The sequence below is a fragment of the Python bivittatus genome, unplaced genomic scaffold, assembly GCF_059951505.1.
Source record: "Python bivittatus isolate LINGU-HERP-01145 unplaced genomic scaffold, Pbiv_v1 ctg000040_np1212, whole genome shotgun sequence".
Lineage (NCBI taxonomy): Eukaryota > Metazoa > Chordata > Lepidosauria > Squamata > Pythonidae > Python > Python bivittatus.
The window spans coordinates 245,193-272,311 of NW_028277032.1; the positions used below are offsets into that span (position 1 = coordinate 245,193).

Genomic DNA, 27,119 nt, shown 5'->3' on the forward strand with positions numbered 1-27,119 from the left:
ATTGTTACAGCATCTCCCCGAATGGATAGATCTGCTCTCCCACAAGCACTTTGTGGTGTGTGAACAAGATCTCAGATATGTTGCATTCCAAGGCATGTAAAATCGTACTGTTTTCCTTTGGGCTGGAATATTTGTAGTTTTAAACAAAGGATTAATTAATGATGTACGAATGGCTGTGTTTTATAATTCTGATCCTCAGATATAGCTGGTGCACAATTTCAGAGTTGAAACTCTCTTCCCCAGTTCTGAAGGCATTTAATTCTTAGCTTTCCTTTGGTAGCTCTCAGCAGTGATCTTTGGCTAAGACACTGTCACTATGATTTCTTCTTCTGAATGCTTTTTTGTGGGGGAGGGAGGAGAGAGGAAGGTATGCTACGCTTTTTTCCTATGAACTCAGGACATTTGGCTAGTTCCAGAAGACCCCCTGTCAGGTAGATTAGAGAGGAAGACTTGTTCAAGGCTGGTTTATAAGCTTCATTATTTTTTTATGACACGACATGGCATCCATTTATTAGATGCATGTACCACTGAATCTCACAGAACCCCCAGCAGTTTACCACAACAGAAATAACTTATATAACTTGCATAAAAAATAAAACGTTCACGATAAAATGTGTGTTAGGTTTTGCAAAACCAATAAGCTGAAGCAGACAGTGTCGTCCAACATAATCCCCAACCACTCTCCAGAAGAGCCCCATCCCCACCAGAGAGGCAGCAGGGAAGGGCAGCCTGTATGATGTTGAGTTGGGGTGGGAGCGGTCTACTTTTCAAACTTTCGCTTCACCTGGAGGGATGCAGGATCCAGCTGTGACTCAGCATTGCCCGTTGGACTACTGCACTGTGCTCTACCAGAAGCGGCCTTTGAAGACCATGTTGAAAAGGCTCAACCATCCATATGTTGCCTGGTCTTGTCACAATAAGCCCGTTACACTTGTATGATTTTCCAGTAGGTTTCTGGATACGGTTATTTTTTACACAAGCTACATTCATAAGCATGTTTTTTTACATGGTTGGTTAAGTAATTGTAGCGGCTTGGTTCACACAGAATGCTCATTGCACTAAGCTAAACACAGACCTACAACCCCCCTTGATAGCTTAGAGCTACGCATGAACGAGGTTACTGTTTCATGTAGCTGAAACTATCAAGTGGATCAACGGGAAAGTAATGACATGAATTGTGTTTTACTTGGAAATTCCTGGTGTGACTCTTTCTCCCTTAATTTCTTGCAGGCTCACAGGTTTCCAGCTGCCTCCTCCCATTGTGAGTACTGGAGTGGTGCTGTCCTTGTGGCTTGTAAGTGACTATGCTGTCAGCGCTCAAGGATTTCAGGCAACCTATGAAGGTGGGTCTGCTGTGGGTGAACTTCTTATGTCCATGTGCTCTGCTTCTATAAAGGGGAATTTCCTGCTAAAGTAAAAGTAAAATCTCTTTCAAGTAGAGTTTGACATAGTGATTTCATGGATATAACCATATAGTTTTCTCAGCAGCATTCAGGAAATTATTTTTCATTTTTTTCTTTGGGGAAGTTTGTTCGAGCCTAGGATATTCTTGCAGTCTCCCATCCAATACTAATCAGGCCTGACCCTGCTTAGCTTACAAGATCAGCCAGGTGCTGCTTCCAAAGGATGTTCATGATATAGAACACATCATACAGCTCAGGACGATTATTTTTAAAATAATCCTGCATGTCATACATGCTGGGGGAGGTTAGCAACTTTTTACTGTATGTGGCAATTAAGGTCTCAAATCAGTGATTTTAAACTTGTATCCTGTGAAGTATACATTACTGAGTTAACTCTAAAATTTCTTTACCTTTATTTAAAAATGCTAACTCTTTGGTTTGGGGCCAGAATACCAAAAAGGCCTCTCCTCATATAATGATCAGTCTGGCATGGTTGATCAGTAGTAACTGCAAAAGAATGGACTCTTTTGGTTACAATACTACTATTCTTGGGTATACAGTTGTATTTTATTGTGTTTTAGTTCATATTTTTATTGCCTGTATATTGTTTCTTTAAAATCTACCCAGATAACCTTTATTGGGAAGACTGAAATTGTAAGAAGCAAAGCAAATAAGAGAACCCTCCCCCTCCCCTTAAAAGATTGGGTAATAATTTTCTATATCAGTGTTTCTCAATCTTGGCAACTTTAAGATATGTGGACTTCAACTCCCAGAATTCCCCAGCCAGCCATGCTAAGGTTGCTAAGGTTGAGAAACACTGTTCTATACAGTTAAAGTTGCCAAGATTGTATCTGGCCTGGTTTTCTGATGAGCTCATCCTCATTCAGTAGGCCGTGTAGTCCAGCTTTCTTCAGTCATGGCTAGACGTTCTGTTGACCAGATATCCTAGGAGCTCCAGTCCCAGGACAATGAAGGAGGCAAGTTTGGAGAAGTCTGCTTTTCCCACAAACCTACCTGGAAGTAACTCAAGGAGGTTCTGTTTAAAATCTCAGTAAGGACCCACATAACAGCATTCCAGGGCAAGGTGTTGTGGGGAATTAAAATGATAGCTTTCTGCTGTCCTCAACAGGTAAGTCTTTAGGGACCCAGGAAAAGTGCTCATGCTGAGTCCAGAAACAGACCACATCTTAGTCATGCTTAAATCTGAAAGGTGTAGCAGTGAAAAGACTGGGAACAGGAATGAAATACATACATACTTACATACATAAGTATGTAAATACATACATACATACATAAATACATACATACTTAAATACATACATACTGTGCATTTCATACATATGTATGAAATGCACAGCAGTGCCCAAACTAAGGGGGGGGGGTTATGTCTCAGGAAAAATTACAGAGGATGCATAAATATGTGGGAGAAGCTGGATTTATTGAATATTGCAGTTATAAAAACAGCACAAGAAATGCGTTCAAGAAATTACAGGGTATGGATTTGTAAGGACTGTATTGTTTTTTAATTTTAAAAAGTTAAGGTTAAAAATGGCTGTTATAGCTGTTCTCAAAGGATAAATACATATCTGATAGTTGTGAACTCCTAGCTTTTGCTGTTTTACTTTAAGAATTTCGTGCTCTTAATTTTTTGAAGTTACAATTTAAAAAAAGGTTTATTATTGCTGATTTTAGTTTGTTGTAAGCCGCCCAGAGTCCCCCATTGTGGGGAGATGGGCGGGGACAAGTCAAAATAATAATAATAATAATAATAATAATAATAATAATAATAATAATACTCATATCAGTTCTTAAAGCTGGTTTGTACCTGGTTTTCTGAATGTTTATGTTTTATGGTTTTACTTTGGTTAATATTTGTATAGGTTTACCAGTATAAATAGAGCCATAAAGAGGATTGTAGTGAACACGCAACTTACAAAGAATTGGACTGTTCCCTTTATAACGGAAACAGGCAGTGAAATTTTATTTAAGCCTGGAGGTAGTACATGCCCCCACCTGTCCTCATAATGCAAAAACTGTGGGAGTCTGTCTGTATTGTTATATTTGGTATTCAAATAATTGCCAGGTTTCCAAACTTAGAATAATCAGCAGTTCTGCCTGCAACACACCCAAAATCTAAATAAAAAAATGGAAAAGGTGTCACTCTGCTAAGTAGTGGGGTAGAAGGAATAAAATAACAGAGAAGAAAAGAAAGGAGAATAAAATGAAGGGATGACTGAGGTGTATAACCCCCAGAGGGTATTTTGCCAGGACTCAACAACCCCGGTAATAGCTTTCATTCTAGCAGCTGATGACCTCACGCTTCTAGCATTGATCAGATTGCTTGACCGAACTCAAAGATTCTCAGGAGTTTATTGTAGAAAGGGCACCTTATTTTGTTCACCCCAATTATTTCACTTTGAATATGAAAGCAGAAGTGAGAGTAACCTGCTTCCTCTAATCTTCCAGCCATGAAAAACAGATCTGGTGATAAAGACTTCTTTCAGTGGAAAAGAAGCAGCCAGTTTGGCAAGTCTAGTCAGTGGTCAACTGTTCTGGTCTTCTAGCACGAGTCTTCAAAGCTTTCAGGCTGTGGAATCTGTTAGTAGAAAGAAAGAAAGAAAGAAAGAAAGAAAGAAAGAAAGAAAGAAAGAAAGAAAGAAAGAAAGAAAGAAAGAAAGAAAGATAGATAGATAGATAGATAGATAGATAGATAGATAGATAGATCGATCGATCCTGGAAGCCCTGATCCAGAGGCAAAGGTATAAGCTGTTTTGAAGTGAACATTCCCCCCTCCCCTTAATCTCTCATGAAACCATAAGCCTAGGGTTCCCTGGAATACAGTCTGAAAATCCCGGCTCTGGCATCTAAGGTTGAGGTGAGAAGGACAAGCCATGCTGGTGCTACTAATTGCTCAGAAGTAGTTTGGAAGATGGCTGCAAGAGCCATGCACCATGAACCCCATGGCCTGTATACCCTGACATAAAGGTTTCTAGGAACTAGGGGGTATACTCCCCTGTTTAACCTCCCCCTTGAAGCTGTGGTGAGGATGAAACGGTGGTGAATACCCAGAAGTAGGAATTTTTGTCTCTGTGAATGAGCATGACAGAGCACAGCTGAGCTGCCTCCATCATCAGCTCTGCTAGCGCAGGGTACCAAGTGCTCACACCTCTAGGGTGTGGCAGGTACATGACACAGCACAAACCATTGTATATCTAGTGTTTGTCTGGATTTTTGCCATCCAGAAATAGTATCCTAGTTTTCTGAAGGTAGAGACATTGACAAAACATGTTTGAATCTCCTGTAGCATGGTGGATGTATAGACAGATGTTCCCACAGGTTTTCAAACATTTTTGGGTTCATTGGTAATGAATATATATTGGTATATGCACTGGGGATGGCATTTAATTTCGTTGTATGAGGTACAATGATAATAAAGTTTAATAATAATAATAATAATAATAATAATAATAATAATAATAATAATAAAAAATAAATAAATAACCCAGTGCATCATGGGTGTTGGGCATGGGGTGTTGGAGTACTAGTTGTAAGTTCTGCCTGTAAATATTTGGTGTAAATATTGTACAGTAAAGGTCTGTGTAGTTTTGCTACAACAGACTGTGGGCTGTTTACTGCATCGCACACGGAATGCCACAATGTGGAGTATGCGCTACCCTGACAATGTACCTATTACAGCCTTCCTTATTAGTATTGTCTATAGTACCTTTGCCCAACCAAGGAGTCTTCAGATTGGTTGCAGTTGCATTTCTCAGACAGCAGAAGCCACGATGGCTGGGAATTCCTGACACTGCAGTTCCAATTCATTGTGCAATGCCAACTTTGAATGGCTGGTGGAATAAAGATGGAGTAACATAATTCATTCCAATAGTTGGCCTATCCAGATGTTGCCTTCAGAAGAAGGGAGCATTGTGCAAATTTCCAGAGTGTTCTGTCTTCCATACTCTATCAGCTCTATCATGCATCAAAATCTGCAAGTCTGTCTTTGTAACCTAGTTTGTTGCTTGCTTCTCCTATCCGATAATAATTTTAATTTATTTATTAAGCATACATTCCTTTGCATTTTTCTCTTCTCTTCATAGCTCCACTTACTATAGTTAACCATTCTGATTTTCTGCTTAGAAATCATACGGAGTGAATTTTCTCTACTGGGGTTGCTGTTAGTCCCAACTCCAAATTCTTTCAGAAAAGTCATGCTTAGCCCTGGCTCCTGCAGGAATTCACTTCATCTGCTGCCTTCCGTAAAGATCTAGTTCATTATGTACGCTAATCAGGTAAATCCATTCCCTGACCATCTGCCTTCATAGTTGCTCCAAATGCTAGATACGAATTGTTTCCTCATTAGTAATAATAAATCAAAATATAGCCTAGGTTGGTCAGAATAATGAACAAATCCAGCCTTGCTGTAGTGCCTTCATTTCTTGGAGAAATGCTTGAACAGAGATTTTGCAGTAGCCGGGCCTAAACAGCCAGATCTGATATCATCCAAATATTATACCAGGTAAAGTTGAATTTTGTAGCCTATACAGATTATTTATATGACAGCAAAGAGTTAAAGTTTATAATTAAATGGCTGGTGTGGGTCTTCCAGGCTGTGTGGCCGTGTTCGTAATTATAAACTTTATAATTAAAGTTTAAAGGCATTAATGGACTGTTAAGTTGTATTTTAAAAATCTGGAATATGTCCATTTTTAAGTCCTTTGTATGTTCCTGAAAGACAGTTTCATACCAGATAGTTAAAGGTTAGCTCAACTAAATTAATTTTTGAATTGGTTCTTTACTGGTAAAAGAAAGGCTGGACAATATGAATCTTTGTTGTCAAGTTTTAATTTGTTTAAAAACTGAGTTATAGTGATGTTTGTATAAATGCTATCATTACAACTATATTGAAGTACTGTAATGCTGTTTTTTTCCCCCCTCTTATGCTCAGACTAGTCTGTAACCTTTATGAGGATTTTTGTACTTTGTTTTGTGCAATTTCTATTCATTTTTGTGTAGGCAGAAGGCAAATAATAAAAATAATTAAAAAGGAAAAAAGGGAAAAAAACCTCCCACAAAGTAGTATTAGTGTTTTCTATATCCTTTGCTCCCATCTAGTGTTTGTCTGGACTTTTGCCATCCAGAAATAGTATCCTAGTTTTCTGAAGATAGACAAGTTGACCAAACATGTTTGAATCTCCTGTAGCATGGTGGATGTATAGACAGATGTTCCCACAGGTTTTCAAACATTTTTGGGTTTATTGTGAATGTCTCAATTTGTAGCCAAGTTCTAAACTATTCATGGAAACCATCCCCTGTGGATTACACGTGCTAGTTGCATAGATATAATACACTGTAAAATTAATTACAATCACCGTGATGGCCTACCTGGTGAAAATATAGCAAAGTGACATTTAAAATAAATTGAGCAAGTGTTTTTGTAGTAAGTGGGAAATCAGTGTGAATTCCACACCACATTCTGGTTAATATCCACAACAGTTCAGGATGAGAGTAGGCCTAGTTTTTTGTTTTGTTTTGAAGAACATATTAATGTTGGGTGCATGACAGGATTGCATTATAATTTATAATTCACTGCCTCTTGGCTGTCTTGTCCTTAGTGTGGAAGGAACGAAAAAGAAGTCAGAGGAAGTTTAACATAATGCTGGGAAGGTTTGCTCTTTTATCATAAGGCAAATAAAGAAAGACCAGATCTATAAAACAGCAAGCTGGGTTTAATAAAACTTTAATGATGTTTCAGAGTTTTACCTCCTTGTTTCTGGTTCAGTGTTCCAAAGCACTTAGTGGCAAGGAAGGCTGTCTATTTTTGTTCTGGCATCTGGACCCATGAAAGCTGTTAGTGGGAAGATGGCCCATCGCTGGCAGATTAAGGAATTAAGAAACATACTGCACCCTCTCATGCTCCTCATTAGCCTATCCATCCCTCTTACTGATAAATAAACTGTAACCGATTGTAGAACCTCATTAGAATGAGCCACCAGTGCCCTTCAGAGGTGTTCTCAGACCCTGAAGGCATCTGGAGGTAAGACAGATAAGATCCTGGAGTATTTTTCACTGAGGGCTTTGCCACTGTTTTCTCAATGATCCCTTGATGCTTGATCAAGTGGAACTTTAATCTACCCTTAAAATAAGCCCAGCATCACTCTGCTAATGTATCTATGGGATGGGGCTTTCTACCTTTCCTCCATTAGTGTCCTATTTGGTTTCTGTGCCTGATTGGATTCCTCAATTACCTCTGCTACTGTATACCGGACATATTTAAGCAGAAGCTGCCATAGATCCAGCATGACAATCGTATGGCAAATCCCTAATGGCCTTGATATTCATTTGCACTCAGTAGTTACTGAAACAGCAACCCATATGGCTGCTTAAAACTCAGTGAGTAGAAACATACTCCAATATATGGCTTTTTTTTCCCCTGGCTTCCTGCTGCAACGTCTCTGTCCTTATGGTGTTGGTTAAGTGGAGGACATTATTCACCCTGTTGCAGACAAGTTTCCAACTGTTAGTAGTCAGTTTGCTACTTTTGCTTTGCTATCATTTAAACTTAGAAAGAAATACTTAAGTTCTTAGTTGTAGCACTTGTTTCAACCTTCTTATATCTAACACTCCTTTTTTATTACTTCATTTTCTAATCTTCGTATTCTATATTATAACCTGTGGTTAGAGCAGCAAACTTACTTATTTTTGATGGAAGCGAAACATGGATAAATTAGGGGTGTACTTCAAAGTGTCATTCTTCAATATCCACACATTCTCCGGTGTCTGACAGATAGCAAGGCTTGAAGGAGCTGAAGATCTGTGGAAATGGTACATAGATTGATACTGGCAGACTGTAATGGTATGTGGAAAAGACTTGGGAGTTGGGTGGGGGGGAGAATTGTACTTTCAGACTTGCAATATTGATGTCAGGCTCGCGGGGCAAACCAGACAGGAAACACAGCCAGATGAATTAATTCTACTTTATTATAAAGCTATATTGACAGATTCTTGCAAGTCTGAAAGTACAGTGCTCCTCCCATCTCCTTTACAACCTGAGAAATTAGGGAGGGTCCCTTCGGAGCCTCTTGCCCTGCCCACTACCCAGCCAGGGGCTATGCTACCTCTTATCTGACCGTTCCCTAGACAGTGTCTCTTTGCCCTGGCTCCCAAGGTCTTTCCCACACACCATTAAATGGACTGTATTCATGTGCAACACTTTACCTGGTTACTGAATTAACCCATTCTGGAGGTTAGGAGAATATATTGAACTGTAATGCTGTTAACCAAGTAGTCTGAGTTCGTCCCACACAGTAATCCAGAAAAGGCCTAATAAAGATTAATATTAACCATGTTTAGTGTTAGCAAAAGCTACTGAGATGTACAAATGGCCTGGGCACTGTCAGGAGCATCAAGAGTGCATTGCAAGAAGAGGCAGGATGCATTAAGTGTTCACAAGACAGTTGATGTTCCAGGTTGCTGCTCTGCTCCCGACCTTCACTCCTGCTTGGTACTGACTGTAGATTTAATGAAAATCTCTTTATCCATTGCAAAGCCTCAGATTTCTGTTTGGTTGAGAAAGTGCAAAAGCTGACAAAGTCCTCTTCAGATTGGGGGAGAGCTGTCTCCTCAGGCTGGGGTAGCAAAATCAGGAATATTCAGGTTTGGGGTAATGGTTCACTGTGCTTGGAATCTCCTTCAGTTCTTTCTGGGTCTTCAGGTCCTAATACTGAAGACATCCCAACACACTGATCTGAACTACATACTTATAAGTATGTAGATATTCATACTCAATGTGTGGATTTTTTACAAGGCAACCAATGTTCATAATACAGTTTACATATCTGCCTAAATTTTCCTTTCTGCTTTAAAACTTAACTTGAATGCCTGCAAAGGGTTATGCTGGCTTGTCAACCTGATACGGATTCAGAATTTAGTCTTTCCTTCCTAGTTGTCATTTCTTCTGATTGGATGATCACTTTTTTCTTCTTCTTTTAAATCACTTATACAAACATTTGTAACTTACTTTCAGTTTAATACCGGTTTCTCAATCTTGGGAATATTTATGACAGCTGTGACATTTAATCAATTTAATTGGGTAGATTAATATTTTTTTTATTAAAAAAAGCTTAATAGGTATTCTAATTATACAGGCAGGATATTTTTAAAACACACTCAACCAGAGAAAAATATACCTGTATATCATTTTTATATAGGTGCTCTTTTAAAAAAAAAAAACAAGACATACCAGTATCAAAGAGTCTTTATCCTCCTCTCGGTCTCTCTCAGAAAGGAATGATTTTCTAAAATAAGGCTCTCATCATGTATAATATAAGTATGCTACTGATTTCAGAAATAGTTATTTTTTTCTTCATACTTGTGCTAACTTAATTGATAGATGAATCAGCTAATTGATTAAAATACACATAGCCAATAAATTAGAATTCTATTAATTAGGTTTCAGTCCTCATATCGGAATAGCCGCATAAACATTAATAAGAAAAAAATAAAGCATCATTGCATTTGAAACAGTTGGAAAACTGCCCAGAGAAGGTGGAGTAGTTACATCACAATTAACTGTCAGCACTATATATAGTAGTGCGATGCAGAAAAATTCTGCTGCATTTTTCCTATCACTTGTAATTCAGTTGGATGAAAGAGCATTTGCCGTTGAAATTTCTTTCAAAGGAGAAGGGAATTTTAGGGAAACGTTCATAGGGGGAGTGTGGACTTCTTGTATTGATTTCATGGCCAAAGATTGGATAAATGTCCTCTCTTCTCATGTACAATCAGAGCTCCAGCACTTTGTCACCTCCCTGGCTACCCTTCCATTAAATCCCAAGGGAAGCCATCAAAGGGAACTCCTACTTTCTGGCATTTTCAAATTAGCAAATGCTGGCCGCCAGGAAATTTTCAGAGTGATGGAAAGATATGTAGCAGGAAAAGGAATATCTGTAGTTACCCACTCTAGCTGTAACCTCAAAACTCCAGCAAGAGACATTGGAAAGAAATTCTTAAGCATGCTAAGAATAAGTTGGGAAAAAAAGAAGCCACTTTCCTAGTTGTGGACAATAACTGAGAAATTGTAAAGCAGATTTTGGCATAGGAGCAATATGTAATTGCTTACTCTTCCAAGGGCCGTCATTTGCCAAAACTGTTCGGGTCTGACATTGAGGTGGAGACTGGAGTTGCATGGATTAAATGGAGTGAGCCGGCATGCAGAGTTGTTACTGACTTGCTCAGCATGACTGACCTTTCGTCAGCTTGTGAACTATTCCTCCAAATCAAGTTAGAAACTCAATTATGGACCATTACAGTGAAATTATCCAGAGGACAGAGGTATGCCTAATTAAGAGCAACAAAAAGTCCACACAGGTGTCTCCTTACAGATTTGTTTGACCAGGACTCTGTGGCCACTAAAAAGCATTTATTACAGCCTTCAAAGGCTTCAAGGTCAATTCATTGTCAATCCACCCTCCCCATAAGAACTCCTAAAATGAAAAGAGATCATACGTATCTTTTTCTGAAGCAAAAAGGAGGTGCACAGATGGCTAGCTGGCAGAAATTAATATTATTGGCTGGGACTATGGACTCAGATCTATTTTGGCATTACTCCTGGACCTTTGTCACAAGATAGGGGCCCCATGTCCATTCACTTTATAATATCCTGGGTCTACAATACCCACCAATTTATATGAGTGGCTGGCTGTTTTGGCTGCTGAGATCAGATAGTTGACAGTTTAGTTGAAAATTGGCAAAGCCTCTGGAGGTGCCCACATCTCAGCCTTGTTCAAAAAGGCAAATATTGAATAGTAGTGCCAACCTTGGCTTCATTTTTCATCTATGTCAGTAAATCAGCCCTCATTCCCAGCCACTGGGGATCAGTAGTAATCATCTTTATGTTTTAAAAAGGGAGTAGGATTGATCCTGTTAACTAAGACCATGAACCCTTCTCAACATAAGAAGTAAACCATATGCTAGGAACCTTTGTTGGAAACGTGACCATTCGCTGGAACAGGAGAACACTCTGGCAGAGAGAGAAAAAAACAGGCTTTAGAACAGGACATTCAACTGTTGGTTTTACAACACAGAATGACAAAATACTCTAGCAAACCCGAAGCAATGTTAATGGTGTATTTGTTGATTTGAGCCATGCCTTTAATTCCATCTCTAGAGAAAAACTGTGAGATATGAGTAAGGCTTCTACCATAGAAAAATGCTCGCTCCTGCTTATTCACCAGCAATATATCAATACAAGTCTGTGATTAAAATGAAACTCTTTGGGAAATCTTGCAAATTGAATTGCAACTCAGAAGCAAGGCTGTTTATTAGCATCTTAGTTTCCAACTTCTGTGTTAACTTCACAGTCCAATTCCTGCAAGATACAGAGTCTCATACTCCTAGCTATCCTATAAAAGTTTACCAACACTGCTCTATGCGGTCATTGCTATGATCCTGTCATAAATATCACTGGGCTTAGGAGAGCATTGCAGACCCTCACTGACTTTGCACTAAGAACCATCTTATTAGACAAAGACTGTAAAGTTTGCCAGAAGCCCCAAGAAAAAGAATTGGAATATCCAGGGCAACATCACTGAACAGGCTAAGTGTTTTAAATGTCTCTGGATAGTATTCTGCACTTCAGGCAAGAAGAGGGCCCAGGCTGAAGATATAAGGCAGTCAATATAGAAAAGTACTGCAGGTTTTTTTATTCTTCCATGCAAAAGGAAGGAGTTTTGAACCTGCTTCTCTCATTAGCTCAACTCTTTGATTGGACCCAGTTAGGTCAATATCCCAATTATTATCCCTTAGAAATGATCCAGACCAAATTTCGGAGGGCAGAGTTTCAAGTCTGTACGTGTTGGCTGAATGCAGTCTTCTGGCTGAAGATTTATGCTCGGCAGGCAGGATAAGTTTCAATCTTTGGTCAAAGCTTTTTGTCCAGGAGGGCTGGCTCCTTCAATAATTGTCAGCAAATTCATCTCAGGCTGCAAGCCATTGTCTTGCATAAACTAGGAGAGTTTTTGCTGTCCTTGGCTTATGATCCACCCCCAGTGCTTCTTGAACTACAAGTCCTGGAAGGGGGAAATGGCAAAGTGAACTGCAACTGGTTGATAACAGGGTTGGACTCTGGAGCCTTGACATGAATTTGAGTATGCAGCCAGCTAGTACCCACCACCACCTTAGGACTGCTTAGCCATCATGCAGCCTTCTCTCAGGCTCACCTTAGCATCCTTCTGTCTGCTCTTTTGGAAGACAGATTTAACCAAATCCCCTCTGAGGAACACACCTACTCTTGTGGATCATTGATGGTTGAACCAGCCAAGCCTTAGGACTGTGCAGTGCTATGATTCAAAGGCAGGAAAGTGCCTGTGAGAGGGCAGGTGTGCGTGTCTAGCACCTATCTGCATCTCCTTAACCCAAATATATCTTTTCCTGGGACCTTGCAGCAACTGTAGGTCTATTAGACCGCAAATTTCATAGAGATTTATTACAAAATTTGCAAGCTATCCAGATGAATTCTTATTCCAAGTCTCCTTATACAACCTGTAATGCTGTGCGTTGGCTGTTAGGGTATAGTAGCAGATAAATGAGTCACTGGTAAAACTAGCACTCCACTTCTCTCAGTATTTGTAGTAAATAATTACTGCTTTTTACGTTTATTATATATTGATATGGTCTGTACAGTAGCTTGTACAGTAGCCTATTCTAAATTGCTGGCCCTAATGAAGAACTACTTACTTGTTAACTGAGTGTTGCTATTTCTTGTGTTGAATCCCAGAGGAGTTCTGAAACATCTGAGTTGCCAAAGAGCTTTCATAGAGGTAAAATCTTTGGTGCTCTCTGAGCTTGGTTGTTTGCTTGCAGACGTTTCATCACCCAACTAGGTAACAGCATCAGTGCCTCATCACCAATTTTTCTGATAAGCATTTCTACAGATTCAAGGCCCTGTGTTTAGCATGTGTGAAAAGTAGTTGCATAAGTGTATAACAATTTCAGAATGACATGAACCTAGCAGAAACTCTTGTTCCATGGATGAGAGGCAGTGCACTGATTCCAGGGGAATGGAAACTGGATTAATACTCTGTAAAAAATGTGCAGACAGATACATAGAGTGGAAATATAATGCAAAAGAACATATACAGTATTGGGGGAAGATACATATTACAGTTTCACTTTTGTTTTTTATAATTTATTAATAAATCCTGCATTCAAAAGTGAATAGATAAAACAGCATTCTACAAAAATAGTTGCAGATTGCTCAAGGGTTAAACAGTGCCAAAAGGACAGAATACAAAAAATACATCAGTACTCGCGATACTAGCATAGAGTACTAGATAGAATAACTGGAGTTACAAGATAGAGGTGGATCAGCACAGCCCTATGTATTTTATTGAGTAGCTGGGTCAATGAGTCTAAATTCAGGCAGAGATATGGCTACTAAGCATGCTGGCAATTACCAGGAGCATTAGTTAACACTGCCCCCAAATCCTATGAATGGTAGGAAGTTGTCTCAACTAGTTATTAGGGCTGTGGAAAGCTTTCAGAAAATGTACTAACGCTGAAGCATTGAAGCAGCCATGTCCTCTGAAAGCTTGGTGTGTTTGCCTAAAAGGCTGCCACAAAGGTTTATTCCCATTATCTGCACAAGCATATGCATGAATAGCCCATATTCTCTGGGACAACTACAGAAGCTAAGCAGTTGTACATGCCAACTTGTGTGAACCGAGTGGGGAAGGCCCTTAAAGCAGCCAGTTTGAATGTTTTGCAGGACATGGCTGCTTTAAAGCTCTAAGGAGGGAAGCTACACTCTCTCTAAAGCATTTTGCAAAACAGTCATTTCAGATGCATTGTATTTGTTATAATTATTAGTTATCCAGTTCTCTGTCATGTGTGAATTTAATGTGATTCAATTGTAGCTGTGGGAAACTTGGTTATTGTAAGCATGGCTGATCAGATTTGACATTTGCTAGCTTTCACTTTTTAAACAAATAGTACCCAAACTGTATTTAGGAGTTGGTAAACTCCTAAAGGGCATACAGATAAATATCACAGTTCCTTTGTTTAATCCTGTGTTAATATACAGGGAGTATATTTTGTTATCCTATCTGAGCTGCCTACCCTTCCTGGCGATTCTCAATTTAAATGTTAATAAGTTTGCTACTAGCAAAGGTGAGGGGACATAACCGAGGTGCAGGTTGTTATCTATGGCTGGAGTCTGTTATTTATTTATTTAGAAAATTTATTGGCTGCCCACTTCTTCAATGGCTCTGGGCCACGTACAAAGTACAGTAAAGCCATCACTGCCATTCATTAAAAAATAAAATGCAAGTGCCTTACGTAGGCAGTTAGGAACTTCTTCGTTTGTTTTTAGGCTGAGACTACGAAACTTAGTCTTTTCTGCTTCTGCTTCTGCTTTCCCTTGCTCCTGCTCTTTAGAGGGGAAATTTCCCTAGCCAGATTACTGGGCTGTGTGCTACAGAACTTGGTTGCATCTGCTCCACTGCAGGAATGAGCAAGGAAGAAGTTCTAGGACTGTAGTCCTTGGGCATTTGGAAACCTCCTGGAGGGGAAGATGAGCAGGAAGACCCTTATAAAAACTAAAGAAGCAATGTATCCTACCCCTTGAATTAAATGTGGAAAAAGACTATAGCCCTTTTGGAGGTGCTTTATTTGTCTTTATGTTTTCTGTTCCAGGCAAACTGATCTCTTAATAATAAATCTCATGTCAACTGCATGCACCATTTTTCCCCCTAAATTTGAACTCCGGGTGACCACGTATACATTGTTAAAGAGTTCGCTGTGCAGTAACATACTAATGCATCACAGTGTTGAGCAAGAAAGCAATCCACATTCCTTAAAGGCTAAATGTCAGTTCTGAAGGCCCAAATGGTTATTACCTTTTCTGTCATTTTTGAGCATTCTCTTGAGCATGCAAGGTTAGAACCCACAGTATTTACAAGAGTCCAACCTACAGACAGTGCAAGCTGCTTTGGGTTGCAAGGAGATTATGGGCAGAGAAACATAACAGGGAATAAGCTGTCAGGGACTTCTTCATTCATGATCAACAAAGCAGTTGTCAGTGGCCCATAGAGATGTGAATACCCAAGGCAAATGGAATAAATTTGGGAGGGAAGATTCCTTTCTATGACGTCCTCCCCTGTTTTTCCTTTCCTGAAAGACAGGCCATCCCTGATTTTTATTCAGAAGGCATTAAAGCAACTTTCCCGTGTGGTGGATGTGAAAAAGTGATGGTCTGCCAAACAGAAGCAAACCCAGTTGACATGTTTTGAAATGACTGTGTTTTAATAACCACCAGCAAAACTGTCAAAATGGGCTAGAATGCTCACTGTCATTCCTGGTTAGTTCTAGGTAAGGTACAGCACAAGACGTATTTCTACACCACGTTGAAATAGGGTGAAGTGAGGTGCAATATGAACAAGTAAAGAGTCCTTCGAGTTGCTGATGAGAATCTTTATTGCAGACAAGAATAAAACCTTCAGTACAACACTTGATTGAGCGTCGCAGTGCAAGAAAGCCATAGACCTTATATATCTATGCTCCAGAGTTTAAAGCCTAGACTTCTTTCTCTTGCCCTTCTGAATTAACTGATGCTCAGCTAGTCACTTTAGGGCTTTGGAGATAGCTGCTGAAATGTATTTTCATAATGGCTTTTCTAGCCTGAAAACCATCTTGCCAGCCTCAGCTCTTATACCCTGGTGCAGATAGTGCTTTTAGCGATGAGCTCAGAGCAGCAAAAAAAAGCCTATTGATTTTCCCAAATCTTTGCAATATCTGCAAAATAAATATAATTGATCTTCCTCCCCCCCCCCCCCCCCCCGTAAAATAGCCTGGTTAATTACCAAATTCATTTGGAATCGGTTTTTTGGAACAATGGATTTGTTCATTCTAAAAGCAACTGATATGTGGTGGTCAGTCTTACCCCCTTTTCATGTTTCATGACTTTTACACCATGTGTGTGTGTGTGTGTGTATTATTTGCATACAGATTCATCCATTAAAAGTAAATACTTCCTTTAAGAGTATAGAAGTATTTTTTTTTTATTTACCCAGTTTTGCCTACCACCCTAGAGCTTGTTGATGATTTCCTTAAGTACTAACAAAATCAGCCAAGCATGGCTAGGTGCTGTCACCTGGTGTAGACCTCTTTGTAATTGCTTTACCTTTTTAATCCTTTTTAAACTGTAAAGCTGCTTTGTGAAAACTGGGAGAAAGCAGTTTTGGGGGTAAAATTGCAAGTATTCATGAAGCTTGATTTTGCAGAAGTGGTCCCTATTTCAGATATACAGAATTCTCTCCATCTTCTGCTAAGCTTTTCCCTATGTTGATCAAATGTCGTAAAAATACTTGTAAAGCATTCTCTATAAACTTTTTGTCTGTGTTCATTTTGAGTGGCCCGGTTTGATTTCTGTTAAGATCAAATAAGGTCTTTTTATTTCCTTGCAGCTTTTGAATATTTCCAAGCATTAGCCCATTGGGCCTCATTTTTGCATGGGTTCAGGAATACTTTGGTGAGAAAAATCCATGCAGAAATAAATATGAACGGATGTTTCAGAACCAATGTACGGAAGTCTGGATTGCAGAAGTGGATGGAAAAACTCATGTGCAAACCCTGAAGGAAATTTGTTTTCTGGTTTATATATTATCTTGAGAGGTGTAAATTAGGTTGAGTGATACTGAAATGCAAACTGAACAGATTTCTCCCCCATGCCTAGTTAAACATAAGTTCTTGGGTGGAGGGTGATGAGCACGTGGGGAGATAGACGGGACCCTCCCCAGCACTGCAAATGTGATAGTCGGCTTTTCTGATCTATTGAAGTGTTTCATTTGACACTTAAAGCGTTCCATTTGAAGATTCATCTTCCACAGTGTTCTGTTGTGATTCCAGCTGTGACAAATTTGATAGCCGTGAACACCAACAGCCTGTGTGAAAAGCAACAATTATGTCTTGAAGCACACTGCTTATTTTAAGAAATTAGAAGCATTTAAATACACTGAGAAACAGTCTTTGAATAAACAGCAGTGTTTCCTCATCAATTAAAACACCTACTTTCCCCCCCTTTTAAAAGGAACAAAACAGTGTTTGTACGTGTTTGCATATTTGCTCATTTGTTTTAGGAAAACTGCTCCTGTAACTAATCAAAACGGCCCCATTTCCAGAAGTATTCCTAAAGCAGGCCTTATTTCCTGCCTTGATCAGGAACAACTGGCAGGATTCCCATTTTAGCTTACCCCTTGATTATGAATTTTCAAGTTAGCTTGGACAGGTACTATTAATTTCTCATTAATATTCAAAACAGAATGAAGCTGATCACCAGTAGGTTCAAGTGACAAATTATCTATTTGTCTGCTTGCAATAGTAATTTAATTTCTGAAATACTGGCTTACTGAAAATAAAGTGTGTTGGTTCCTCTCACAAATGTCTGGGTCTGGGTCTATCAACCTTTACCAATCGGGCACCTTTCAGCTGGTGTAATTCTATCATTTTTTTCCTCTTCTGTTTATTTATGTTTTTGTTCAATTTATACGCCACCTTAATTATTAGATCCACACGAGGTGATGTGGAATATCTCAAAACATTAAAACAAAGTATAAATCAATAGTGAGAAATTCTATCAACAGGAAGGAAACACCATGAGTATCAAGGTATAATATCCCAATATCGATGGAGGATCACAAATTGCCCTGTTTTAGAACCTGCTGAAAAAGCCATGATTTTAGGGTTTTACAAAATGAGAACAGAGTTGGAGATGGGCAGAATTTTTCTTTTGTTTTTGCAGGGGAGGGGGGACAATAGTATAGCACAGGGCAAGGGTGGCCTAGAAAAGGCACACCTCCAAGATCCCACCCAATGATATGATTTTAACAATCGGACCTGGAACATATCCACTCCGCTCTAGGAGTAGTTTAGGATTGTTTGAGACTTTTGATTTGTTCTGCTTCTTCATTAGTTTTTCGACGTAGGTGGTTTAAGACAGAGGATTTTGTCCCCCCTCCCCCGTTTCACCAGAGTAGCACCTACAATAACTTGGTGCAAAACTATGGGGTTGATCACAGCCATCTGTACTAGAATGAACCCAGACTTGTTTTCTAAGATGTCTTCTGAGAACACACAAAAATACACCAGCTTCCATGGTCAGAACTGAAGCCGCTGTCCACAGCCTTACAACAACTTGAATCTTTAACTTCCGATGGAGGATATTTTTAATGGACCTTGAAAGGCTACCTAAAAAGTTTCTTGAAGAACAGTCAGGTATGTCCCATCCTGCCACATGGTTAAATGTGGGCGATTCTACTGAGTACCATACTCAGAGAGGAAATGTATATGCGGTGCCTCAAATATAGAAGACATTCCACACATTCTCTTTTACTGCCAACTATATGCCCCAGCTAGGGTGCAATATTTAGAGCCACAAATCATCAGAACAGCCTTCAGGGTACAAACACATGGGCAATCAGTAAGATGGCCAAGTTCATAACTAATGCTATCCAGCTGAGAGCTTCCTACTTAGATCAGATTGGGATCAACTTGCCATGGTGATGATTTTATTTGAATATTTTACTGGATGTTTTTTGCATATCTTGACTGTCCCATCTCATTATGTTGATGCTCTGTTGGGATTTATATGATTGGTTGACTAATCAATAAACTAAACCAATAACCAACTAACCAACTCTTTCACTGGAGAGAGAGAGACAGGATATAAGAGTATGTCAATTGTCTTCTTTAAAGTATATTGTCTTTTATACAATTTTAATATAGTTATCGAGAGCCAGATTGATGTAATGGTTAAGGCCCCAGGCTAGAAACCAGGAGACTCTGAGTTCTAGTCCCACCTTAGGTAGAAGCCAGCTGGGTGATTTTGGGCCAGTCACTCTCCCTCAGCCCTAGGAAGCAGGCAAGGGCAGACCACTTCTGAGATTTTGCCAAGAAAACTGGAGGGTCTAGTCCAGGTAGTTGCCAGGAGGATTGGTGGTATTTTTCAGGATTGTGAAATTCACAAACACCAGCACAGTTTCAATAAAAAAGAAGAAAGTCTAAAAATCAACAAAACCTGGCTACCAATCCTGAAAAATACAGCCTGAAAAAGGTCAACAAACTCAGCTCAACCACCAGGATGCGTGAACAATTCACACAATGAACATACTAATCACCCCCAGCAGCCCCTCGTTAACAACTCAACAGAAAAAACCCTGCCTAACCCCCAGGAAGATACACACATATTCAGACAACAAAACAAGCAGCCACTTGTTAACCCTCCGCCCCCCCCTCAGGCACCCCCGCTGATCTCTATAAACACCCACAACAGGGCCACATCATCCTGGGCACAGAGAGAACTGCTCCTGTCTCTGCTCCTGTCCTCTGAAGATGCCGATCACAGATGCTGGCGAAATGTTAGGAACTAAAACTTCCAGAACACGGCCACACAGCCCGGAAGACCCACACCAGCCATCGTATTCCAGCCATGAAAGCCTTTGACAATAGATTAATAAATAATTTTTAAAAATGGTCATGCTTACTGGGAAATATGGGAATTGTAATCCAACCTGCTTGTAGAGAGTAAAGAAGATGACCTTGATGGAAATATGCAAGGACCATTTTCTAGGCAAACGGGGCTGAAACTTCTTTTTAACGCCTTGGGAAACAAGATTATATTCAGAAGCAGCTCAGGCTTCTGGTCTGCCTTCCTGATTCACTGGGGTATAAGAAGTGGGGGAAGATACAGTACAAACAGACGTGCAAAATTCTGTTGTTAGAAGAAAGGTAGTTCTAGTCTTCCAATGGAGTTGATTTTCTGGTCTGGTCTACCTAGGGGGGCTAACACTACCTGGAGGGTGTGAACTGAAGAGTGGGATGAATTCACAAGGATTCAGGCGCTGCCCAACCAAGACTATGGTTTGCTTCTCCTAAACAAGTGAGGATTAATAAATCAAGAAATCAATGTTTGTCATTTTGATTTGTAGAGGGGCTACATACTAAGATTCCAGGTTCAGTTAAGCTTCTGTTTCCTAGTTAGGTTACTTTGTCATACCAGTGGGAGATCCAAGTGGCTTCCTTCATTGTGAGCTAGGATTTTACTTTGCAGAATCCATAATTTAGCTGAAGAATTAATTAACACAATAAGCGATGATAGACATTGCTGAATATTAACCTTAGCCAGCATGTGGAACCTCCAAGTTTAGTGGCAATATGCTTTTAAGGATCAGATAGTGGGGAAAGACCGCAGTGGAAATATATTTGCACCAGGTTTGTGAACTTCATGGAATCCTATGAGCAGGGATACCTAAGAATTTCACTGGGATTTCTGTTTGGTAAGAGCTGAACTCAGTAATTCATTCATAAGCAGGAGAGAAAGGGATTGATTTTCTAAAACAAAAATAAATATGAGGCAAAGTACAACTGACAAATTGCCATTCCCTCCGAACTGCTGCTTTTGGAAGCAAAGTACAGGGCTACAGAGGCTGTTAACCTAGAAATGTCATTGAAGATATCTACTTCAGTCTTACATACGTAAGGTCGACTTTGATCATGATCATCTTGGAAGAACTTCTGCATCATTCGCAAGTTGTGTTGCACTGGAATTCAGGCAGATTTAACACCAGACATTGCTTACATAAACTCTTCTGCAAAGATAGTAGGGAAAGAATTATGGATCTAGTTTAAAAACAATGACAATCCAAACAGCTACCTTAATTATTCCCGGGAAAGATGCACTCAGTGCAGCTAGTAATTAAGAGTCTGGCAGTTTCAATACATATGAAGGGCGTCAACGGGGGAAGCTTTATCCTGAAGCACTAAAATTCATTAAAAAAAAAAAAACCTTCATAGTGGTGTTCGCCACCTGTAAAATATGAGCATTAATCAGCTGTCTTTGACCAAGACCCTTGAATCATGGAATTGTAGAATTGAAATAGATCTCAGGGATCATCTGGTTCAACCCTCCAGAGTATGCAGGACAATCATTTAAACCATCCATGAGAGGTGGCTGTCCAGACTCTTCTTCAAAACCTCTAGAAATTCAGAACCAACTACCTCACTAGGTAGACTGATCCTTATATTTAAATGAGATCTAGGTTGCTGCAATTATTTTTAGTCCTAGTTTTTGTGGCCACGGGAAATAGTTCTTGAGCATCTACCGTACAACTTTCCTTTATGCACTGGAACATGGCAATCATGTTTTTATGTATTCTTTCCCTCCCCTCCCCTCCCCTCCCTCCCTCCCTCCCTTCCTTCCTTCCTTCCTTCCTTCCTTCCTTCCTTCCTTCCTTCCTTCCTTCCTTCCTTCCAATAGATACCATCTACTATAAATTTTTGCATTGCAACCACTGACCCATGATGACTTAGTTTTTCTTGTTTCTACAGTTCATCTCAGTTTAGGCTTTGTGCATACAAAGGATAGGTGGCTCTGACTCCTGAAATAGCATTTTAGAACTGGCTTCAGTTGGAAGATTGATCGTGCCTCTTTTAGCAAAAATCCTGCTAGCCTTTCACAAGACCCTAAAGACTGGTTCTGTGCTTGGGCTTGAGGCCCCAAGTGTTGAAGGATCCCATCTCCTGCTTTGCTGATGATTAATGATTGTTTATTTCTCTCAACAGCTATGTGTTTTGATTTCTGCAATTGTTTTATTTTTATTGTTAATATTGTTCACCACCCAGAGTCACTTGTTCAGATGAGTGGCTGCATGTATGCGTGTAAATAATAAATATCAAAGCAGGTCCTATAGCCTGATGACTGCCCACTTTTTCTAGAATGGAGCATTAGATGAAATTTCTCTGCTGCCTAGCTAAAGACCAATTCCCAACCACTGCTGGACAGGTGTCCTCCCTCCATTAAAAGACCACTTGAGCTGCTGATAGATTAGCTGAAGAAAGAACCTATTAGACTTCAGATTGTCAAGAACTGCTTAATGTTTTTAAATGTGTTTAAACAACAAATGAGCTGCAACCAGCTGCATCCTTTTTAATGCCTTAAATTATTCAACCTTTAAAGAGCAGGTTGACAAAAAATATTACTTGTTTTTTAATGGCTTGAGTTCTTTAGGATTTAAAAGGTCTTCATATCTTCCCTCTCCCTGAGCTTAGGCTTGCCTTCTTAAGACCACGAGATGCCTTTGTGGTAACTGTACCCAGGGCACAATCTGCCCTTCTCACTGGTCCACTTGATGTATGTATTACGATGCCCTTGAGTCAGTCTTGACTCCTGGTGACTTCATGATGTTTCCTTGGCAATACTGCAGACATGGTTTGCCACTGTCTTCTTTTAGAATGGTTTGACTTCCCAGTCTAGGGCTGAGAGAGAATGGTTGATGCAAAGTCATCCTGCTGGCTTCCATGCCTAAGACAAACTAGAACCCAGGTCTCCCTACTCCTACCAAGAGTGGTGCTCTTAACCTCCCCAACACACCACATCACAGTACTTCTCATTTTTAAGATACCTGTCAGTCTGCCATTTCTGTATCTTGTATTTTGAGGAATTCTCTTGCGGTAGATTCTTAATGCTCATTCTCGAGGGTTATCTCAGTTGACATGGAAGTCAGTCAGAAATATGAGGCTTTGCTTAGGACCGGTTTGGCAAAAGTCGTTGGATATTCTTCCAATTTTTTGTAAAGTTACTCCCATAAATTCCAGCCACCATAGCCAGAGATAAAGGAATTACAGTTCAGAAACCTCAAGAGTGCTATAAAACAATGTTGAGGAAGTTGAGCTACAGATCTGTAAGCGGCTCAGTTTAATCTTTCTTCTGATACAAACTCAACAATGAACTCGTAAACTGAAGCATCTCAATTTAATCTTTCTTTCTGAACTCATTTAAATAAATTTAAATTTCAGCTTTTTGATCTGCAGCATGGGGATGGGGTTCAGAAGAATAGTTATGGCATTAGATTGCAGAAAACACGTACAAAAACTACAGCATTTGGGGGATGCCTTTTGACGACACTTGGTCGTTGTTTTTATGTTGTTTTTACGAGATTATTGGCTATGAAGGTAATGGCTGTGTCGTAGCTCGCTCACAGCGTTCTTACAAGATTTACAGCAAGATGTTAGTTAAAGTGCTGTTAGTTGTCATACAATCATACAGACCTTGGAACATAACCAGATCTCCTGCCAAGAATGCATTAAAAGAGATCCATAAGGTCAATATTGATCGAGCTTGCTTGCTTTTCTTTTTAGAGGATCAAACTTTTCTGCATACAATTCTGGAACGGCATCGGAACAATTGCAGGTTCCATAAAATGCAGTTTGAAATACAGCTTTAGTAAATGGTCACAGGTTGTGAAATTCTGGGGAGGGGGCATATAATCTCACATTGTTACCTTCTGATATTTTTTTAAGATAACTCTTTAAAATAATTATTGTATTTGCCTCTTGCTATGCTGAAATATATCTGTTTTAAAAGGTTATATTCTTTGCTTCTTTTGTGTAGCATAAAATCTCATATTGTAGTGATCATCTTTGTCACTTCAGTTGCCATTATCAAATGATGGTGCCATTTCTTTCAAGCTGAATGTCAAAAGCACATAGAAAAATAAATTCTGGCATATGTTAAGAACTGTTAGAATTAGTTCCCACACAGTCAGTGAAAAACAACACAACAGCAGATCTGATTGTTGCCAAAAAAGAAGAGAAAGAGAGGGAGAGGGGCAGGTGAATACTGGCCCTCCAGTGCAAAAGAGGCTGTGGGAGTCCTATGACACAGAGCAGGAAAAAAAAGAGAGGCACAAAAGATTTTGAATACTGTTTCTGGATAGAGGGTTTGCTCTTGAAACAGAACAGTCTCTAGAATTCTTTAGTTCTGGCTTCTTAACCTTTATTCAGTGAAGACTATTGATCAGCAATTGATTTTATTTTGCTCAATGATTGATTGATTGATTGATTGATTGATTGATTATGTGCCATCAGGTCTTAGCAGCCACATAGATTTCCTCCATGATTATCTGCCCCTAAGCTGGTCCTTCAGCTCTTCCAACACTGTGTTCATTGCCACTGTAACCAAGTCTATCCACCTTGTTGTTGGTTGTCCTCTTCTCTTTCCTTCCACCTTTCCCCGCATTACAGCCTTCTCTAGATCTTTGCATAGTGTGCCTAAAGTAGGATAATTTGAGCCTGGTCATTTGTGCCTCAAGTGAGAACTCTGGGTTGATTTGTTCCATTTGATCCATTGATTTGTTTTCTTGGCGGTCCATGATGTTCTCAGGAATCTTCTCCAACACTAGGGTTCAAAAGCATCAATACTCTTTCTGTTTGGGTTCTTCAAAGTCCAACTTTTGCTTCCATAAAGCATCAGAGGGAATACCACTGTTCATACTATTCAGAACTTTGGAGGTATAGACACATCCTGGCATCTAAATACCTTTTCCAGGGCCTTCATGGCTACTTTACCACATCCTAGTCTGTGGTGTATTTCTTGACTGCTTGTTGCTTTACTGTTGATAGTTGATCCTAAAATGCAGAAGCGATCTTCATTGTCAGTTCTAAGGCTGGTTGCTGTACCTGTTGTCATTAGTTTAGTTTTCTTTATATTTAAACTTATCCAACATGCATCAACAATAATGTCTCATATTACTCAACCATTTCTCAAGCCAGCCAACTGGCATCTCCTTTTCCATGTAGGGCTCTGATCTGCATTGTACGTCCTAAGCATTATTTGCTAGCACATGTAATTAAGGATATTGGATGATAATTTACACGTTCTATTAAGTCTCCTTTTCATGGTATTGGAGTGTAGCTTGACCTCTTCCAATCTGTTGGCCACTGTGTTGTTCTCTAGATTTGCTGGCATAGCTTGGTTAGCAACTTTACTGATTCTTCTGTTGCTTGCCATATTTCAGGGAGTATCACATCAGTTCCTGTAGCCTTCTGACTTGGTAATGACCGGAGGGCTGATCTAACTTCATCTTCATCTTCCATCATTGTTTCATGTCTTTTGAATCGGTTGCTATCAGTCCACTGACATCCTTTAGCATATCAGAAGTTGGAACCCCCTTCTGAGTTCAGAGATCTTTTGGAAGTTTTGCCTTGTTTTTCCATATCTGTTTCCATCTTCAGTGTCTTTACAGATGTAATACTGCTTCTTATCTCTTCTAAGCACTCTATGAAATCCTTTGTCAAGCTCCTTCCTGAGATTTTTATCGGTGGTTGGAGCATACATTTGGATGATCATCATATTAAAAGGTTATCCACAAAATATAATTGATATTATTCGGTCATTGATTGCATTGTAGCCACATACAGATCTTGCGATACTCTTCCTAACGATAAAAGCAATGTCCTTCTTTCTTTTCTGTTCATGTCCTGAGTAATAAACAGTGTGATCTTCTGACTGAAAGTGTCTGATCCTGGTCCATCCCAATTCACTGATCCTAAGATGTCAATTGGTAGTTGTTTCATTTCATCTTTCCCGTATTCATATTCCCACTCTACAGGTTCAGATTTTCCTTTCCTGTACATAACATCAGGAACTAGGCATCCTGAAGACTTGAATCGAGGCATGTCATAAACACCATTCGTACTCTGAAAATTCTTTAGCTCTTCCTCAGTAGCACATTGAGTGCCATCTGATGCAAGGGGCCCACCATCCGGCACTATATCATCAAATCATTTTATATTTTCTATCCATGTTGTTTTCTTGGTAAAAACATAAAGAGTGGTTTACCATTGCCTTCCCCCATGCAGTATAAATTAATACCTTTGCCATTGTCACTAAAGTGATCACCCACCTCCAGCATCTCCTGCCCAATGTAGGTGCCTGCTTGCTTTAGCTGGGCAGTTGGGATGACCTTCATGCCTTGGGTGATGCTGCTAGGAGTATATACTCTGGGCATAAACTCCTGATGTTCTTCACTCATCACTCCCAGGCATGGCCCCTTCCACAATAAGGCTGCACAACAGGACTTGTATTAGGAGCAGGGGGGGGGTGGCAGTGATCATCATCATCATATTTATTTCGGTCATTGACCAATAAAAATAGATACAATAAAACAGACAACAATATTACCCCTTTCATCAATAACTACTAGCAACCATTTGTGGGCGAAGCTTACACATTATGTAGCAAAATTTTGCAACTTTTAAAGAAATAGATTTGTCTTGATTATTTAACGAATAATGCAAGTAAAAATTATCGGAACGCCCGGGGAATTTAAATCAAAGAGGGGTAATCAGCTGAAAGTGAATGTCCCTATAATACTGACAGTACAAAAGAACATGGACTGTGGTTTCAATGGCACCCGTGCCACAGGGGCAGTATCGAATATCATAAGGGATTTTCCTGTATTTTCCTTCTAAAACAGCTGTAGGGGATCAATAAATTACATTAAAACATAATTAAAAAAGAAAAACAACAGTGTTCAGACTGGAAGCACCTGTTGCCTCATTTTTATTGTGGCAACACAGAATTTAGCTTCCATACAAGTGATAGCTTCATATCTAAGTGAAAAAGGTTCCCATAATAATTATCAAGAGTTCTTGGATTCTTGTGAACTTGTCTAAATGGTTGCACTGTGTTGGATGAAGAACAGGAAGAAGTAATAAGAGATTAACAATTCACCCAAAGTTAATCCACATAGCAACATGAGTAGGGAATGTGGTGACTGAGGGTATAAATGTGCCCACAACATTTCCTTTTGCTGTCCACTGGGCTTTCTTCCTTACGTGACTTTATTTTCCAAAGATTCTCTTAATTAAAGTAAGTTGGACACA

The 27,119-nt window shown here is 39.6% G+C and overlaps 1 protein-coding gene across 1 annotated transcript in view; it reads left to right on the top strand.

Moving 5' to 3' along the window:
* CSMD2 (CUB and Sushi multiple domains 2) overlaps positions 1-27,119 on the top strand; it is a 611,879-nt gene that overhangs the window by 118,768 nt on the left and 465,992 nt on the right. The window contains exon 3 of the mRNA XM_088153370.1: positions 1,231-1,343. Coding sequence (XP_088009496.1) covers positions 1,231-1,343 — 113 coding nt within the window. The remainder of the gene's footprint in view (positions 1-1,230; positions 1,344-27,119) is intronic.